This window comes from Pongo abelii, chromosome 5 (assembly GCF_028885655.2).
Source record: "Pongo abelii isolate AG06213 chromosome 5, NHGRI_mPonAbe1-v2.0_pri, whole genome shotgun sequence".
Classification (NCBI taxonomy): domain Eukaryota; kingdom Metazoa; phylum Chordata; class Mammalia; order Primates; family Hominidae; genus Pongo; species Pongo abelii.
This window is the reverse complement of record NC_071990.2, coordinates 29,557,513-29,577,493: the sequence shown is the minus strand read 5'-3', so window position 1 is coordinate 29,577,493 and position 19,981 is coordinate 29,557,513. Positions and strand designations below refer to the sequence as shown.

The 19,981-nt window shown below is 49.7% G+C and overlaps 1 protein-coding gene across 7 annotated transcripts in view; it reads left to right on the top strand.

Annotated features, from left to right (window-relative positions):
• The first annotated feature begins 241 nt into the window (after nt 1-241).
• GABBR1 (gamma-aminobutyric acid type B receptor subunit 1) overlaps nt 242-19,981 on the top strand; it is a 45,447-nt gene continuing 25,707 nt past the window's right edge. For 3 of the 7 annotated variants that reach the window (XM_054556827.2, XM_024247870.3, XM_054556828.2), the window contains exons 1-12: nt 242-330; nt 793-877; nt 1,586-1,789; nt 2,543-2,728; nt 4,059-4,079; nt 5,527-5,687; nt 9,147-9,281; nt 9,696-9,866; nt 10,983-11,084; nt 11,373-11,438; nt 11,899-12,090; nt 19,722-19,964. In XM_054556827.2, the coding sequence (XP_054412802.1) occupies nt 793-877; nt 1,586-1,789; nt 2,543-2,728; nt 4,059-4,079; nt 5,527-5,687; nt 9,147-9,281; nt 9,696-9,866; nt 10,983-11,084; nt 11,373-11,438; nt 11,899-12,090; nt 19,722-19,964 (1,566 nt within the window). In that variant the 5' untranslated portion in view covers nt 242-330. 7 annotated transcript variants of the gene reach the window in all.

Here is a 19,981-nt window from a genome sequence, read left to right as displayed (position 1 = left end):
CCCTCTCTTCCCCCCGCCCTGCCTTCCCCTTCACCCTCCTTCTTCCCTCCGCCCGGGAGCTCTCCCCGGTCCCCGGCGCCGCCTCCTTCCCTCCCGGCTCCCCGCTCCCGTGGCTGCCGCCGCCCCGGGGAAGAAGAGACAGGGGTGGGGTTTGGGGGAAGCGAGAGAGGAGGGGAGAGACCCTGGCCAGGCTGGAGCCTGGATTCGAGGGGAGGAGGGACGGGAGGAGGAGAAAGGTGGAGGAGAAGGGAGGGGGGGAGCGGGGAGGAGCGGCCGGGCCTGGGGCCTTGAGGCCCGGGGAGAGCCGGGGAGCCGGGCCGGCGCGCCGAGGTAAGAGCCAGGGTCCCGGGTTAGCAGGGCTCGGAGAGGGGGCGCGCGGCGTCGTGGGGGAGGGGGCAGTGGGCGCAGGGCCCAGCTAGGGGAAGCGGGGCTGGGGGAGAGGAGGAACCGCGGGGATGGAATCGGGGAGCGCTGAGGCGGCCGATGCCGGGAGCGTGGGCAAGCCAGGTTCCTGCGAGCCGCGGGGGCCGGGGGAGAGGAGGTGGTGAGAGGTGGAGTCCCGGGAGGGTTGGGGGCCGAGGGAGGCAGGAGGAGGGTGGGGACAGGCTTTCTCTCCTCCTCTCCCCCCACCCCGCGCGGGGCTCCGCCCCCGCCTCCTCCGCGGGGCGCTCTCTTGGTCCCCAGGCTGAGCCCGGTCGGAGCCTGCGAGGCAACCGGCAAGAGGTCGAGTAGTCTCCGGGTGCGGGCCGCGCCGGCGGGGCTCGGTCCTCTTCATGGCCGCCTCTCACTTAGATGCTGCTGCTGCTGCTACTGGCGCCACTCTTCCTCCGCCCCCCGGGCGCGGGCGGGGCGCAGACCCCCAACGCCACCTCAGAAGGTGCATCCTTCTTCGACGACCTCGGGCCCTCCTTCGCCCCACTTCCTTTTCCCTGCATCTCCTCATTTCTGGTCCTCATCACGATCCCATCAGTCCCACATATCATCCCGGTCTGGCAACCCCTTCTGCTCGGCCCCACTTTACTACTGCTGACCTCCTTCTGTCACCCCACGTTACTATCCAGCACCTCTTTTCTCTGTCCACATTGCTACACTATACCATCTTTCTGTGCATTATTTTCTCCGCCTCAATCCCCTTTCCCAGCCCCACATTACTACCTCAATTATTCCCTTTTCTTGGTCCCACTTTGCTGTCCAGATGATCTTATAAGCCTCCCTTTATCCTCCTATCCTAATTCAACTCTAATATCCTCATTTAGCCTTTTTTTTTTTTTAAAGAAAAGCTCCACCCACATATCATACCCTTCATGATTTCTTAATTACTTTTCTTTCTTACCTCCACCCAGCACCCTTCCCTCTCCACTTGTGGGTTCTCTCATCAGCTTTAACCCTGGCCCTTTACTCTCTGTCCTTTAGCCAGGGGATCTGTACCTGTCCCCACTCCCACCCTCTAGTGCCCCATCCCTCTTCCTCTGTCCCCAGCCTGCCCACAGACCACGCCCTACTCTCCCCTTCCTCCCACTGGGGAGCCTGCCTTTTCCTCTTTCCCACCATTCCTCTTTGTATGCCTCCCCGACTCACCCCTTAGGTTGCCAGATCATACACCCGCCCTGGGAAGGGGGCATCAGGTACCGGGGCCTGACTCGGGACCAGGTGAAGGCTATCAACTTCCTGCCGGTGGACTATGAGATTGAGTATGTGTGCCGGGGGGAGCGCGAGGTGGTGGGGCCCAAGGTCCGCAAGTGCCTGGCCAACGGCTCCTGGACAGATATGGACACACCCAGCCGCTGTGGTGAGTAGCCTCGGAAGCCCCTCCCCTCTTCAAGACTATTCCTTTTCCTGCCGCAAACTTAGCATTACTGCTTGCAAGTCAGCACTTTAAATCCAGTGTACCAAAATTCACAAATACATTTATTGAATGACTACTACATAAGAGCAATTTTGCTCTGTGTGGTTGGAGGTAGTAGAGCTAGCAGCCTGCACAGTTCATTTCATCCTCCCTTCATTAGGCCACTGATCATTGGCCTATAACATTGATAATTCATCTTGTGAGTTATTCTCTTTGAGGATCATTAGTGGCAGATGATGACAAAAAAATTCTAAAATGATTTCAACACATTTTTGAATACCTCTGTCACCAACCCAGAGACCATATGCCCAAGAAACAAAAGCCAGTTTAATATTAATAGAAGCCAACTATAATAAGAAAAGCAAATCTGATTGTGCATCCAAAGTTATATACATCTACATATTTCAAAGCCAGAGAACCGCCCACTGTAGCTGACTTTGAAGAGATCCCATTTTGTGTGCTTATAGCCCCATCTTGGGTTCCTACAATGGTAATGTTTTTTTTTCTTTTGGGAATGTGTGGATGCTTGCAGAGGTAAGGGAGGATTGGAAGATAGGTAGGCAAATCCTTTTCACATGTGATTTTCTTTAGAGCAGGATGCTTGTGGACCCAAACCTGCACCTGAGTCCCCTGCTCTTTAAAGAGAAAGAGCCTTCTTCAACTCGCCTCTCTTCTTATTTTCCTATCTCTCCACAGTCCGAATCTGCTCCAAGTCTTATTTGACCCTGGAAAATGGGAAGGTTTTCCTGACGGGTGGGGACCTCCCAGCTCTGGACGGAGCCCGGGTGGATTTCCGGTGTGACCCCGACTTCCATCTGGTGGGCAGCTCCCGGAGCATCTGTAGTCAGGGCCAGTGGAGCACCCCCAAGCCCCACTGCCAGGGTGAGGGGAACAGCTGCCTGCATGCAGCTGATGAGGACGCTTGTGTGAGGATGGGAGTAGGGTGGGATTGGATAATGGGAAAGAATGGGGAGCTATAAAAATGTGGGGGAGGACATTGGAAAGGGGGAGATGAAAGTCCCTTTTTCCTCCATCACCTGCCTCAAACTTCCTCTTGCAGTCCCCGGTATCCTTTGTAGGTTGGGGGCTTCCTTCCTTTACCTTTTAAAAAAATCTTCCTGCTCCCAATTCTTAGGCCTCACGTTTTCTCTTTTCCTTTATGAATCTCACCTCTCTCACCTTCTTCAGGTTTAAATACTCCAATTTTCCCTTTCTCTAAACTTAGAAATTTCCATGCATCACCCTCTTCTAGAATTCATCCCTCACCATTCCTTATATACTTGATTTATTGTAAAGACTCAGAAATAAATCAAACATTCTACTAAGAAAAATTGAGAAGGGGAGCTCTGGGGGTGGAAACATTAGGGTAAAAAGACTTAAAATTGGAGGCAGCATTATCAGAAGATGAAGAACAACTCAGGGATGGGGTGGGAAGAAGACAGTCCTTTTCTATACCTCCCAGATAACCTCCATTATTCCCTAAGGGAATCAGTGTTGTGTCTACTTTTTTTTTTTTGCCACGTAATTTTACAAACTCTCCCTTTTCTAGACACCCGAACTCTCTGCCATCTTCTCTCCTGGGATGCAGCCATCCCATTCCTATGCCTCATACTTCCTCTACCCTGGTAGATTCTTACAAGATCCTTGGGCTTTACTTTCCTCATATAACTTAGTTATTCTGCTTCTAGTTTACCATTTTATTCTGGAAATTGAGAGTCCCATCCAGGGGTGGACTTATGACACTACTGAAACTTAGGCTTCAAGGTTCCTCACCTACAGGGCCCTCTTCCTGTGCTCTAATAATATAGAGGGCTCGATGGATATGTGTTCATATGGTAACAGGCTTTTGTAAAAATTGCAGAAATAAGATTTTAACAGCAATTGCTTAAAGCCAATTGTATGTGTAATTTTTTTCTTAAAGACTCCCAATTTTGTAATATTCAGGCACCGCAGAACCAAGATCTGCCCCAAACTTAGCTATTGGCATTCCCGTCTCAAATTCTGTTGTCCTGTGAAAAATCGAAGAAGAAAATAAGTCCTGACCCCCAGACCCACCTTGCTCTTATCCCCAGGCACCCTCCCCTCAGAAACGCAGGCTTCTGCTCTCCCCGGTCTTCAGCATGGACAGGTGTGGGAGGGGGCTGGGGATCAGGCCAGGGAAGCTGGGCGCCGGTGGTAACTCTTCTCTGATCCCCGTCTTTCCTGCTGCCAGTGACTCGAACGCCACACTCAGGTGAGATGAGAAACCCTTACCGCGCGCACTGCAATGCCCTCCCCTTCACTCTGCACCCTCCACCCCCTGAAATTCTGCCTTTAGGCTACGGGGCGTCGTCCTTTGTCACCTTCCCCAACCCACCCCAGTTTGCGGCCACCCCCTTCCCACCCTACCTGTTTCCTGCCTCCAGTCCCGGTTTTCCACGAGGCTGCGGTCCCTCCTTGTCCCTGCTTGGCTACACTTCCCTGGGCTCCACCTCCTCCCAGACTGTGCCTCGCCGGCGTCAGGCAGAGCCCAGCAGAGGGCGGCAGGGTGCTGGGAGACTCTGAGCTCCCACCACGTTTTCCCCTGTGGGGTTCCTTGCAACCTTCTCTGGAACCTTTTCCAGCCTACTGCCTCCTAGGATTTCACCTAATGGACTTCCTCAGCCTGTCCCACCCATCCCAACCCTGGCCAGGCCTCTCGCGCTCTTCCCCACATCATTTCCTTCCGTGTACCCCTCCCTCGTCTTTTCTCAATTCCATGTCCCGTCTCCCTTTCTGAGGCTTCTGTCTACCCCGCCCCAGGCTCTCTTCCACGACCCCACCACTCCCTGAAACCAGCCTCCCTTCCGTACCCAACTCGTTCCCTCCAAAACCGTTTCCTCTCCCCCACACCCTCAGTGCTTCACTGTATCGACTAATACTCCCACTTCAGACCTCAGGCGCCAGCCCCGTTTCTCTCCCGTCCCACTCGCATCCTTCCCTTCCTACCCTGCTTCCTCCGTGCTTCAGCCTCCCGCGGCTCCCTCCGCCCACCCCGCCCTCTTGGCACGCCCCGTCCCCATTTCTCCTCCCCTCGGGTCCCCTTAAGTGAGATCCCTCCCTTCCTCTTTCGTTCCTTTCCTCTTCGAGGTTGCATCCCCCCTCCCCTCCCCTCCCCGCCCCTCCGACTGTCGCTCCCACCTCGGTGCTCGCTTACCTCCCCGCCCCCTTCCTGCCTCCCAAGCTGCCGCCCGCCCGCCCCCCCCCACCCGGCTGCCGCGCGCCGCCCGTGACGTCAGAGCCCCCTCCCAGCCCCACATCTCCCTCCTGCTCCTCCTCCTCCCCTCCGTCGGTCAGTCAGTCCGCGAGGAGAGTCCGCGGTGGCGGCGACGGTGGCGAGAGCCGCGGGGGCCGTAGGAAGCCAACCTTCACTGCTTCTCCGGGGCCCTCGCCCCCTCCTCCCCACAAAACCAGGGATGGAGGCGCCTCCCCAGCACCCTCTCAGCAGCCCTCCCCAGGAAAAGTGTCCCTCCTGAGCTCCTTCCGCTCCCCAACAGCTACCCCTGCCCCCCACGCCATGGGGCCCGGGGCCCCTTTTGCCCGGGTGGGGTGGCCACTGCCTCTTCTGGTTGTGATGGCGGCAGGGGTGGCTCCGGTGTGGGCCCCCCACTCCCCTCATCTCCCGCGGCCTCACCCGCGGGTCCCCCCGCACCCCTCCTCAGAACGGCGCGCAGTGTACATCGGGGCACTGTTTCCCATGAGCGGGGGCTGGCCAGGGGGCCAGGCCTGCCAGCCCGCGGTGGAGATGGCGCTGGAGGACGTGAATAGCCGCAGGGACATCCTGCCGGACTATGAGCTCAAGCTCATCCACCACGACAGCAAGGTAGCCCTGGACATGGGGGTGGGTGGGAGGTGGGGGCTTGCGGGGCAGGGGGCCAGCCAGCTGCACGCGCCCCCATGTGTCTGAGTCGTCTCTGGGATTGCGAGGCAGACCCCTCCCTTGTGTGACTGGCAGGAGATGGGCTGGGGGTGCAGGAGCTTGGGGAGAGTCGCAGGGGCTGGAGGTCCAAGATGAGGGTCTAGGGGTTCAAGATGGTTAAGCATGCTGCAAGGCAGACCCTTCTGCCCCGCTGCGGGAGTCTCGCAGAAGTGTCAGGGTTTGGAGAAACTGGTGGTGGATTTAAGGTATTAGGAGACACTGATCCTCTGAGGGAGTAAACTAACCCTGGAATGGGTTGGGGGTGGAGGCAATGTCAGAGGTGGGGAGCTGGATTGGGGGTTTACATTTACCATGGTAACAAGGTAAAATCTTGGCGTAGGTTGGAGCTGGAAGGAATAGGGACAGAATGAGGAAAATTTTGAGAGACTTGAGAGCTCTAGTTTATCATAACAAAACAGCAAGGTAGTGGTGAGCCCTACCTGACTCCTTCTCATCCCTCTATTCCCAACCCTGTTGAGCATTACCAGACTGTGGGATAGATGGCATATGGTGATTGGGGAAGGCTAATGATCAAGAGGTGGGCAGAGGCACTTGGAAAATGAATTGGATTGGGGATCCACATGGGAACCCCCACAATAGCATGGGGATGAAGAAGAGTCAGCATACAGGGAGAAGAGAACAGAAAAGAACGGCAGTGGGGGAGAGGGGCAAGGAGGTAGCGTGGGGATAATGAGAGATCTTGGGGCACCCTCTGGAACTTGGGTCCTGACCTTCCCTTCCCTTATAGCATTGTGGCCTTTAGGATGTGAGAAGGGAAATGGGATATAGGGATTAGGGAGGTGAGTTGAGGGAGAGAGAGAAGGTAAGCAAATTTGGGTCCAGGGGTATTAGGGGATTGCTTATAATGAGGTTCTTTTCCCACCCCTCTCCCCTACATGAATAATTGGGGGTGTGGGGAAGGATGTGACACAGGGAAGAAGATTTAAGACCTCAAATTTATCTTCACTGGCATGTGGCCCCAGAGACTTAAGGAATTGGGTTAGGGTGAAATAGAGTACAGAAGGTGAGAATTTGGTGATCTTACTAAAGATCAACCTTGGGGTGGTCCAAGGATTTATATTCATTTTCAGAACATCACTATACACCTAGAAATAGGTGTGTGTCTGGGATAGGTGTGTGAGGGGACAGAAGTGAGGTTGAAGGTAGGGTGCTTGAGAAGTGAGCACAAGGATTATCAGGAGCTTGGCGAGAGAACTTAAAATCCTTTTTGACTGTTACTTTCTCGTGGTTCTCAGCCTTCAGTGTACATGAGAATCACCAGAGGAGTTTGTTAAAAATACAGATTCTAGCTTCTTGGTCAGGGATGAATCCCAAGTATTTATCTGTATTTTTACTAATAGACATCCTGTCTTGGTGGATTCCTGAGCTGTAAGCTAACCCCAGAATGCCTATGGGAAGAGCAGCAGGGTACAGGAAAATAATTAGGTATTAGGGTACGGGAGGCAGGAAGAGAAGTAGAGGATCAGATCTGGTAGAGGGTCAGACTTGGGACAGTCAGAGAGATCATTGGTTTTGGGGAGTGGAGTGTGAAGAAAATGACAGGGAGAGATGGGTGCAGGCTTTATGATAGGGAATCACAGGAGATAGGGGAGGCCTGGCTGTGAGCTCAAACTCATCCACCATGACAGGTGATTCCCTGGAGGTGGTGGGGAGCAGACGCGGGACCTGGGAGAAGGGAACTGGAGAACATATCAGAGGCATCAAGCGGGGTGGGATGGGAAGGCAGAAGAACCGGAATGTGTCAACTGGAATGAGTCGGTTTCCTGCCTGCAAATCCAGATCCTTGCAAGAGCAGAGAGAGGGAGGAGAACTAAGGAAGTCTATTGGGGAGGGGGAGAGAATCACGTGGTGGAGAGAATCTGCAGTGATGAATAGTGTGTGGAAGAGGGAAAGGGTTGCAAGAAAAAGTAGATAAGAAATCAGGAAACAAAATGGGGGGCATGCCTTGCCCTGTTGATATATATCTTATATGTTCTTGTATGTCCTCATTGTTCCTATTAACCCTTTCTTTAGATGAGAAGTGGAGGGGCACTGAGGGGCTGTGGGAGAAGCTGGGAGCAGGATCTGGAGTAATAGATGTGGGGAGAGTGCAGGAAGGTGGGTCCTGAGAATGGTAAAGATTTACAAAGTTGCCCTAGTGGGAGGCATAAAGAGAAAAGCTTCCAATGTGTTGAGCACTGCCCTTGGCCAGGGTGAGGGTAGGGTGGGCAACAGAGAATTCTCAGTGAGTGCTGGTTCTTCAGATTCCAACAGCTTCCCCTGGCTCCCCCTTCTCCAACTTCCCACCGTGTCCCAAATGTCAGGCCTCAGTGGGAGGTAAGCAGGCTCCGGAGTGCTTTCTTTATTTCCTTTCTACTTATCCTCCCCTCCCGGCAACATTTCACCCTCCATAGTCCCCTGAGCCCCCTGTCTGTGTCCCCTCTGCCCTGGCTCCCCACTGGCTGCCATTTCGTCTTCACATGCATTGGGGTTCCAGCAGCTTCTGAAATGTCATATATCAGTGGGAGGGGAACAGGCAGTGGGAGACCCAAGGCTGGCCCTTCCTCCCCCATTTCCCCTCCTCCCAAGCTTCCTTTCTTCTCCAGCTTTCTGCTTGTTTACTTTCCCTAGCTCCAAGCCTCTCTTTAAGGCACCTCTCAAATTGTCTGGTTTCTTGAGTTCCATTCTATTCATTCTCTCTGTTCTTTCCTCATCCTACATTCTTCCCGGCTTCCACCCCCCAGTGTCTTTTCTTCTAATGGACCTGTCAAATGTCAGCGCCCAGTAGGAGGGATGGATCACTGAGCGGGACCCCCTACTGGTCTTGTTCCTGTTCTCTCTTTACTTATCACTAGCTCTGAAAAGAGAAGAGGGAGGAAACAAATGGAAGGTGGGGAGAAGGGGTTTGCAGAGGTGAGGAAGGAATTTTCATAATATGGCTTTGAGCAAGCTATCTGGGGACATTGAAAGAGTTTACCATACTCCTACTGACTCTTCTTCCACCCACTGGCATTTGAAGCATAGAAACATGGGGTAAAGGGCCTGGTGACAGAGGGAAGGGGGATGTCTGAGGGTGAGCTGAAAGGAGGTAAGGTGGTATGTTCATTAATACCAAAGGAGGGGTGTTCAGGAGAGGTGATGGGTAAGGCTCCAGATGGAAGACAGAGAAGGAAGTTTAATGAAAGAGGAGAAAAAAGGCACTTGACAGGAAGAGATGGCAGAAAGGAGAAGAAAATGGTAATTAATGATGAAAGTGAGTAATTGAGAAAGGAACTAATTTGTTCAAGAAAGATAAGAATAGGAATTGCAGACAGGGGAGGGGCCCCAGGAGAGCTTGCCCTCCTCTCCTCTCTTGTCTTTCAGTGTGATCCAGGCCAAGCCACCAAGTACCTGTATGAGCTGCTCTACAATGACCCTATCAAGATCATCCTTATGCCTGGTTGCAGCTCTGTCTCCACGCTGGTGGCTGAGGCTGCTAGGATGTGGAACCTCATTGTGGTAAGCAGGGCTATGGGGGTCAGAAGATGGGGTCATTCCCTTTTGATTTCTACTGAAGGGACGATGGTGATTGCGGGTTTGTATTGAAAAGGAGTGCGGAGGACCTGCTACTAAGATTCAGAGTCCTCTGCAGACCTGAGCTAGGCAGCCTCCTAGCAACAGTGGCCTGACAGTGCTGCAGCTGACCTCTTTCTTCAGAAGGAATTGAAATTAGATCAGTGAAAGAGCATCCCGGTTGTGAGGGGTGTGTGGGCCTTTGAGAATCTCTTTTCCTTAGGCAGACCAGAGGTGGGGAGGTTTGGAGAGAGTAAGGAAGAGAAACCCAAAGGCAGGAAGAGGGTTAAAGGAACTCTTGGCCACTCTTGGTGTCCTTAGTGAACAGACCCTGTTGCACTCACTCTCCCTGCCCCACAGCTTTCCTATGGCTCCAGCTCACCAGCCCTGTCAAACCGGCAGCGTTTCCCCACTTTCTTCCGAACGCACCCATCAGCCACACTCCACAACCCTACCCGTGTGAAACTCTTTGAAAAGTGGGGCTGGAAGAAGATTGCTACCATCCAGCAGACCACTGAGGTCTTCACTTCGGTGAGGAGGGGTTGGGCAAGGGGTAAAGGGACATAAGCTCAAATTCCAACGCCAGGAGATGTGACGTGAGATTCACTTTTAGGGGCAAGAGCTTGATTCTTCATTAAAAGAGAACGCATTCCATGTGGGTTAAGTGCAGTTCTTTCTGTAGCCAGGGGAAAGAATGAGTTGAGTTTTTGGGATCCTCTCTATCTTTATGATTTTATGATTTTTTTCCCCCTGTTTGATGCCCTGTTCCCCAGACATATAGACCCAGAATGACTCAGTTCTGTTAAAGTAGGTTCAATCCAAAGTGGGGGCAAGAGATGGGAGGGAAGATGAGATAGGAATCCAGGAAGGCAGCAGATTCCAGAGGCTCTCAAGGTGGGTGGTGGGTGGGTGCGAATGGGAACAGAGGGGATGGAGCCAGCGGATTACAGAGGAGAGAGGGAGAGGAGAGAGAGAAAAAGACAGAGAGAGGAATGGGGGAGAGGAGAGAGAGGGGCAGAAAGACAGCTGCATGGATTTGGTAGTTGGTACTAAGAGAGAGAAGCCGACAGACAAGGAGAGGTTGAGGGGGAAGAGGGAGATTTGGCGGGGGGGTGGGGGGTAGAGAGGAAATACAGGCTCTACATCTGAAGAAGGCAGTCTGCTCCCTCCCTTTTATTCTATTCTTTGGGTCTTCTATCCACTGTGTTCAGTGGCCCTTTAATCCTCCCCCACTTTCACTCTGATTCAGACCATTCTTCTCTGATCCTTTGTCTGTCTGCCCATTTGCCTCTTGAGGTTGACATCATGCTGTCTGTCCCAGTCCTTGCCTTGTCTTTTCCTGGTTCCTCTATGTTTCTTTCCCCCATCTTTGCCTTCAGTGGTAGGAGTGGGTGAATGGAGTGGCTTCCCCCACACAGAGCCTCAGCAGGGGCTCACCATTCATCTTCCCACTTGGAAGCCACATCCTAAGACCAGATGCCTTCCCGAACTCCTGACTTCAGGGACAGAAGCTGTTGAAGGAAGGTTCAGAATGGCTGCTTCTTTGCTCTATCTGAGTATTGCTCTGAAATCCCCAGTTAACCTCTCTGGTCTTTAGTACCTCATACACCCTGCGTTTTTCCAACTTGTTTTTCATTTCCACCCAAGACTCTGGACGACCTGGAGGAACGAGTGAAGGAGGCTGGAATTGAGATTACTTTCCGCCAGAGTTTCTTCTCAGATCCAGCTGTGCCCGTCAAAAACCTGAAGGTCAGATGGCTGGGAGTGGTGGGCTCTGTTTACAGAGGGACCAAGCTGGGGGACAGTGACTGGTTGGAGAGGAAAGCCAGGCGGGGGCAGGTTTTGATTCTCTGAGGCAATAGCATCTCCTGGGGAAGTTTAGCTCCATCTTCCAATTGACGTTTATTCACTATACGTTGAGCGTTACCCTGCACTAAGCACTTTGGGATGGGAAATCAAAGCTGTGAAGACGTCTGGCTTAGCCCCTCAGGCATTCCCGGGCATCCCTCAGGAGCTGTTTCTTTCTCTGTTCTGTAGCGCCAGGATGCTCGAATCATCGTGGGACTTTTCTATGAGACTGAAGCCCGGAAAGTTTTTTGTGAGGTGGAGTTGGATCTGAAGCGGGGGGGGCACTGGGTGGGAATTTCCCTTGGTTTTCTTGTGGGGCCTCCTCTCGGCATCTGTGCCTGAGTTGATAGCATATGATCTGAGGTGGCGATTCATAGGATGTCTCTGTCTGTTGGCTCTGACTGCATCCCTTGTCTGCACACACATGATAACTTTCTTCAGATCTCATTTTTCTACTGCTTTGTGTTTCCTGAGAAGCCCATGAATTCCATCTGTCCTGACTGGCTGGAAAAGTCCACTCAGAAATACAGGGGCTGGGGAGAAACTTAGAAGGCAGAATTGTCAGCCTTTCCTACTATCCCCAAGACTTGTAGATTTCTCTTTTTAGTTCTACTGCTCTTCCTTGATTCCCAAGAGGCTAAATAGTGTCAAGTGAGATAAGACAAAATCAAACAAATGAGCAAACAAAAACTCAGCCATCCTCCTCTGTATTCAGGTGTACAAGGAGCGTCTCTTTGGGAAGAAGTACGTCTGGTTCCTCATTGGGTGGTATGCTGACAATTGGTTCAAGATCTACGACCCTTCTATCAACTGCACAGTGGATGAGATGACTGAGGCGGTGGAGGGCCACATCACAACTGAGATTGTCATGCTGAATCCTGCCAACACCCGCAGCATTTCCAACATGGTGAGAGTGTGGGGACTTGCAGGCTGGCACCTGGGAGGGTGGAGAGGACTGAGGGGGCCTTGCAGGGGAAAGGGTGGCAGGGAGAGGGTGTGGAATTTGGATATAAAGGAGAAGAGGGGGCTGTGCCCACCCTGAACTTGACTGCATTATGTTTCCTGTGGATCCTACCTTTGCTCTGACTTCCTTGGGTAGGAGAGAGAAAAAAAAAACGATAGAGTTGTATGTTCAGTAGGTTCCTGATGAGTGGAAGGGCTGTTACCATGGAGACGAGGAGCAGTTGGTGAGAAGTCAGGAGGAACCGGCGTTAATGATAATATGGATGCTTGTATACACAAGCACACCTTTACAGGAGCACTGTGTCTGGGCAGAATTGCATTTTATTTTCTTGGTGACTTATGTTAGTATTTTAGAGTTGCTTAATATTCACTCATGATTGATATGCAATTAGCTTGGATCCTGTTGCTTTTTTTAATGATTCTTTTTTTAGAATTGTATGTGGAGAAGGGGCTTTTGAAATCATTTAGCCCCAGACAGCTGGTTAATGACAGACTTGGAGCGAGGGGGGGCATTCTCTGATTTGGGAGGGCTGGGGCAGCCCTGCAGCTGAGGGGCAGAAGTGAGTGTGGGTGTGGGCGTAGGGGAAGAGGCTTCTTTGTTGCTCAGCACTACATTGTAAAGAGTACAGGAATTTTGGGTAAGCTCGATACGGCCAACTATGTGTCTGCTTATTATACCAAGTGTGTACCTGCTTTGGAGAGCATGTTAGGGGTGAGTTCGTGGTTGTAAAGCCCCAAAATAGCTTGATTAAAAAAGTTTTACTAACAGTGGCATTTATGTGGCACTTAGATTCATGATTTCAGGGATCCTAACAGCAAAACTCTGATGTGGACTTATCTACATTTTGTAGACCAGGAAAATGAGACTCAGAGTGGTTTAATGACTTGTCCCAGGTCATGCAGCTACTCAGCAGTCCAGCTGGAATTGAGTCCTAGTTAAATCTGACTCCAAACTGCTCTGCCTCATCACTTCCTATGGAAAACCATGAAGCCTGACTAAAAAGTTTGTAACTTTTTATCTGCTAACACTATTTAGCTACTGGCAGTTGCTGAGCAAAGGAGAAATAAGATTTAGGAAGTTGACTCTGGTGATGCGTTGTGATGAAAGATCTGCTGCCACATGGACTCTGATGATACACACTGTTTTGGGACATTCTAAATGGACTCTATGTTTTAAGGTATGTTAGTTGAAAAATACAATGAAAAAATTTTGGAAGATCACTTTCCTGTAGAGTACCCAAGAGGTGAGTCATCCGTAAAACCTGGGAAAGTATTGGAACTGGCTATCAAAGCCAGAAAGACTTGTTGGTGCCCTGAGTCCAGGACTTGCCAATCGTTGCTTCTGTCTTATAGCAGGATGCTAGAGGAGGCTGACAGAAAACAGGGATTTGGCTGGGTCCAGTGGCTCACACCTGTAATCCCCAGTACCTTGGGAGGCCAAGGCAGAGGATCACTGGAGCCCAGGAGTTCAAGACCAGCCTGGGCAATATAGTGAGACCCCCAGCTCTAAACAAAAAGAGAGAGAGAGAGAACAGAGAGTTGGTTAGGGACATAGAGGGACACCTGAGCATTGGGGCGGGAAGACTTGGAAGATCCCTTTCTGACTTTGTCTCTAGAGAAAGATGGTTCCTGCTTTTGAGGCTATAGGGCTTCCAGTGGGACCAGCCTAAAATGCTAGTGGGGAAGCCAATATTTTCTGAAGAGGATAGAGCAGTCTTAACAACAGGTTGGGGCGAAAGAGATATAGATGAATCAAACAGCACGAATAGAAGTGGATCAAAGCAAGGGTTGGACCTAGGGGGCCGGAGCCATGGAGACTTAGAAAGGAAGCAGAGTTGCTTTTATTCCCTAAGGATGGCCTTATGTTTAGATCAATAGTTCTCAAACTTTAACGTCCGTCCGAACCACCTGGAAAGGTAGTTAGTTCACAGGTTATCAGGCCCTTCCCCTGGAAATTCTGATTCAGTAGATCTGGGCTAGGGCCTGAGAATTGACATTTCTAGCAAGTTCCTGGGGATGCAGATGCTACTGGTCTGGGGATCACACCTCGAGAACTATGAGTTAGGGTAGTGGTTTTCAACTACTATCCTACACTTTCAGACGCTACACTATCTGGAGGCATTTTTGGTTGTTACAGTTGGGGGTAGGGGATAGGGAAGGATACATGCTCCTGATATCTAATGTATAGAAGCCAAAGATGATTCTAAATATCCTACAAAGCACAGCCCCCGACAACAAAGAATTATCTTGCTCAAAATGTTAATAGTGCAGAGACTGAGAAACCCTAGTTTAGAGAAAACATCTTTAGGGGCCATATGTGGAAATGGAGAGTGGGTTAGAGTGGTTTTAGAGAAATGTAGCTGTGGGCTAGAGGGGAATGTGGGAGGTGGCATTCTGGAGATAAGATTGTGAGGAAATCCTGATTGGGGTAGAGAGCCCATCAGACCTAGGACCAATACAAACTAAAAAGCTACCTCAAGATATACATTTTAACCCACTGTCAAGCATCCATTCTTGAGAGCCAGACAAGGCTGTTAAAAAAATTAGGTATAAATTTGCACTTGGTTGATTAACTAATTGCTATGGGTTGAGGGGTCTTTATTGTTCAGATTTCCTTAAGCTGCAGAGTAGAGTTTCTGTTTGACAATCTATAACTCTATCTTTACTGACTCAAGGGGGAAGCATTCTACTCTTCTTTACTCTTGGTGTGGCAGGAGCAGTGGTGCCCCCAGTGGTTAGGCATGTCAGTGGTAGTGACCTGGCGTGAGCACAGGGTCTGATGACCTGAGCAGGGGACCGCATCATGCTGAGCAGATTAATCCCTTTCCATCTGGGTGGTTTTTTTGATGCCATATTTACCTTGAACTGAAGATTGGATAGACCAATCTTTCAATCTGAAGCCAAAGAACTACTCAGAGTATTAGCCTAGCTGCTATTTGTGCAGGTGCTCTTAGAGAGAGGCAGTCTCATGTACAGAGACTGTGTAGGGTGGCTGGTAAGAGTATGGATTAGCTCTGCTACTCACTAATAGTATAACTTTTTTTAGGCAAGTTATATAACTTTTCTGTGCCTCAGTTTTCTTATCTCTAAAATGGGGATAATAACACCTTATTGGATTGTTTGAGGATTAAATAAGGTGATATAGTTTCCTCAGGAAAATGCTCGATATGTACTAAGGACTGTATACATGTTAGCCATCATCATCATTATCATCATCATCATCATCATCCTGTGTAAGGAGGGATTGATATCAATGAAACATTTCAACAAAAGAGTTAAGAGGGCTCAGTGATTTGAAACGGTCTAATGTGATTCCAAGGCTTCAGTCTCATTTACTGGGAACTGTTTGGGAGTAAGGAAAAATTGAGCTTCATCTTGGATATTTTGATTTTGAGATTATTCATCATACATTTATAAATGCCTCAGAGTCAGTTAGAAATATGGACTTAAGGCTGGGCGTGGTGGCTCATGCCTATAATCCCAGCACTTTGGGAGGCTGAGGCAGGTGGATCACAAGGTCAGGAGTTCAAGACCAGCCTGGCTAACATGGTGAAACCCCGTCTCTGCTAAAAATACACAAATCAGCTGGGTGTGGTGTCGTGTGCCTGTAATCCCAGCTACTCGGGAGGCTAAGACACAAGAATCGCTTGAACCCAGGAGGCAGAGGTTGCAGTGAGCCAGGATCGCACTACTGCACTCCAGCCTGGCAACAGAGCAAGACTCCATCTCAAAAAAAAAAAAAAAAAGAAAGAAAGAAAAGAAATATGGACTTGAAATATTGGGCTGAAATTATAGATCTGAGTATCAATAACAAAGATGAGGTTGAGGGTCAAGGAAATTCACGTAGAGAAAATGTAACTTACTTCATACCCAGCACTTTTATACATGTTCTAATTTTATTTCATACTATTTTAGATAGTATTATTCTCATTTTAAAGCTGAATAACCAACTAGTGAGGTTTAATAACTTGTTTGAGATTTCATAGCAGGTAAAATGATTAGAATATGAATTCATCCATTTATCTATCCAACAGACTTTTTTTTTTTTTTTTTTTTTTTAGTAGAGATGGGGTTTCACCGTGTTAGCCAGGATGGTCTCGATTGCCTGACCTCGTGATCCGCCCGCCTCGGCCTCCCAAAGTGCTGGGATTACAGGCGTGAGCCACCGCACCCGGCATTTTTTTTTTTTTTTTTTTTGAGATAGAGTATCCCTCTGTTGCCCAGGCAGGAGTGCAGTGGTGCAATCGCTGCAGCCTTGACCTCCTGGGCTCAACTCGGCCCCTCCCAAGTAAGCTGGGATCACAGACATATGCCACCAAGTCTGGCTAATTTTTTTTTTTTTTTCTTGAGATAGAGTCTTGCCTGTTGCCTAGGCTGGAGCACAATGGTGTGATCTTGGCTCACTGCAACCTCTGCCTCCTGGGTTCAAGTGATTCTCCTGCTTCAGCCTTCTGAATAGCTGGGATTACAGGTGCGTGCCACCATGCCCAGATAAGTTTTTGTATTTTTAGTGGACATGGGGTTTCACCATGTTGGTCAGGTTGGTCTCGAACACCTAACCTCGTGAATCACCCTCTTCGGCCTCCCGAAGTCCTGGGATTACAGGCGTGAGCCACTGCACCCAGCCAAGTCCGGCTAATTTTTTTTTTTTTCTCTGAGATGGAGTCTCGCTCTGTTGCCCAGGCTGGAGTGCAATGGCATGATCTTGGCCCACTGCAACCTCCGCCTCCCGGGTTCAAGTGATTCTCCTGCCTCAGCTTCCTGAGTAGCTGGGATTACGGGAGCCCACTATCACACCCAGCTAATTTTTGTATTTTTCTTTTTTGAGACGGAGTTTCACTCTTGTTGCCCAGGCTTGAGTGCAATGGCGCGATCTTGGCTCACAGCAACCTCCGCCTCCCAGGTTCAAGCCATTCTCCTGCCTCAGCCTCTGGAGTAGCTGGGATTACAGGCATGCGCCACCACGCCCAGCTAATTTTGTATTTTTAGTAGAGACAGGGTTTCTCCATGTTGGTCAGGCTGGTCTCGAACTCCGGACCTCAGGTGATCCACCCGCCTCAGCCTCCCAAAGTGCTGGGATTACAGGCCTGAGCCACCGTGCCCAGCTAATTTTTGTATTTTTCATAGAGACAGGGTTTCGCCATGTTGGCCAGGCTGGTCTTGACCTCCTGACCTCATGATCTGCCCGCCTGGACCTCCCAAAGTCCTGAGATTACAGATGTGAGCCTCTGTGCCCGGGCCAAGTCTGGCTAATTTTTAAAAAAATTTTGTAGAGTTGGGTCCTCTCTGTTTTGCCCAGTCTTGTCTCAACCTCCTGGGCTCAAGGAATCCTCCTGCCTTGGCTCTGAAAATGAAAATGTTGGGATTACAGGCATGAGCCCCCTGTGCCTGGCTGCCTTTTTTTTTTTTTTTTTTTTTTTAAGGCAGAGTCTCACTCCATCGCCCAGGCTGAAGTGCAGTGGCGTGATCTCTGCTCACTGCAACCTCTGCCTCTTGCATTCAAGCGATTCTCCTACCTCAGCTTCCCAAGTAGCTGAGATTACGGAAGCCTACCAACACACCCAGCTAATTTTTGTATTTTTAGTAGAGATGGGATTTCACCAGGTTGGCCAGGCTGTCTGGAATTCCTGACCTCAGGTGATCCACCCTCTTTGGCCTCCCAAAGAGCTGGGATTACAAGCATGAGCCACCGTGCCCAGCCTGACTTGTTTTTTATAAAGCCTTTTTTTTTTTTTTTTTTTTTTTTTTGAGATGGAGTCTTGCTCTGTCACCCAGGCTGGAGTGTAGTGGAGTCATCTCAGCTCACTGTAACCTCCACCTCCTGGGTTGAAGTGGTTCTCTCGCCTCAGCCCTCAGCCTCCCGAGTAGTTGGGACTGCAAGTGCACACCACTTTGCCCAGCTAATTTTTTGTATTTTAGTAGAGATGGGGTTTCACCACGTTGCCCAGCTGGTCTTTAACTCCTGAGCTCAGGCAGTCTGCCTACCTCGGCCTCCCAAAGTGCTAGGATTAAAGGTGTGAGCTACTGTGCCTGGCCTTTTTTTTTTTTTTTTTTTTTTGAGCAGTTTTAGTTTCCCAGCGGAATTGAGATGAAGGTACAGAAACTTCCCATATCTCACCACATGCATAGGCTTCTACATTATCGACATCCTCCGTCAGAGTGGTACATTTGTTACCACTGATGAACCTACATTGATACATCATAATCACCCAAAGTCCGTAGTTTGCATTAGAGTTCACCCTTGGTGTTATATATTCTATGGGTTTGGACAAACGTATAATGACACATATCTACTATTAAATACTTTACAGAGTATTTTCACTGGCCTAATCCAATGGACATTTATTGTTACTTCATTATGGTTGGGCACAGTGCTAGATCCTGATGATTAAGAGAGGGCATGGGATTTGGTCTTGTCCTCAAGGGTAGAACCCAGGCCCATTGCATCTTCAAAGCCCAGGCTCCTTCAAAGCCCAGGCTCCTTCAAAGCCCAATGTAGTAGCGACTGCTGTACATTGCCTGTGCCTCTTGCATATCTCACTTCTCTATCTCTCTAGAAAGCTGGAGAGAAAAGTGAGCAAGGCATGAGGAACAAAGTTATTTATTTATTCTTCATTCATCTATTTATTCTTTCATTACAGTGTGTGTTAAAACATTCCAAACCCAAACAATTATTTGTATGGTTCCCTGTGTATTACTTGTGGTTTCCCAAGAAGTAGTTGCTAAGCTTTTCCTTGTATGGTTTCTGTGAGGTAAGGAAGGAATGATGTGATTTTCTCCAGTATGTAGAATGCAGTTCCAAGAGGTTAAGTAATTTACCTACAGTTATTTAGCCAAACAAGGTTACTGCAAGGTATATGAAGTCAGGTCTCTTGACCCAGTTCATGAGAGAGTTAAAGGAACTATCATTCTTTTTAGCTTTCATGGAAAAAGAAGGTTGAGTGTTGGGAGGGGTGTGGGTAGGATTGAGTAATGGACTTCAAAAATGTGAAGGATATTTCTGTAGTTTTCAGTCTTCTGAAAGCCCTCTAAGAGGCAGTGAACCGAAAGCACACAAGAATGGCAAGAAGTTAGCATGCTGAAGAAAAATCCTCCTGGCTGGCAAGCAGAGTGAGAAGACTGCTATCACCTTTTCTAGAATCTTTTGGAATTGTAGGAGCTGTTAGATCCTGGGTTAACTCTATGAAGAAAGTCAGAAGGATCAGAGAACATCAATGTCACAGCTCTTCATTGGAATATCCATGTCTCCTCCTTTACTGTGCTCTACCTTCCATCCTTTGCCACTCATTATCCAGAGTGTTTATTTGTCAAACTTCTCTGTTTGCAGTTCTGAGCTAGCAACTGTACACACTAAGACCATCGGACACAGCTAATACCTACTCTAGTCTAGCAGCTTCCGATCTAAGGCAGACACATGGGTATAGTTAAAGATTTTGAATGTACATGTGTCCAATCTGACAACAGTAACACAAACCATCCATTCAAGTAGAAGTGTTTGAGTCAGAATTGGATTGCACCCCTTCCCCCGCACCCACACACATTTCGGTTCTTTCCTCATGATTTTTTCCTCCCAAGACATCCCAGGAATTTGTGGAGAAACTAACCAAGCGACTGAAAAGACACCCTGAGGAGACAGGAGGCTTCCAGGAGGCACCGCTGGCCTATGATGCCATCTGGGCCTTGGCACTGGCCCTGAACAAGACATCTGGAGGAGGCGGCCGTTCCGGCGTGCGCCTGGAGGACTTCAACTACAACAACCAGACCATTACCGACCAAATCTACCGGGCAATGAACTCCTCGTCCTTTGAGGGTGTCTCTGTGAGTTACAACTTCCT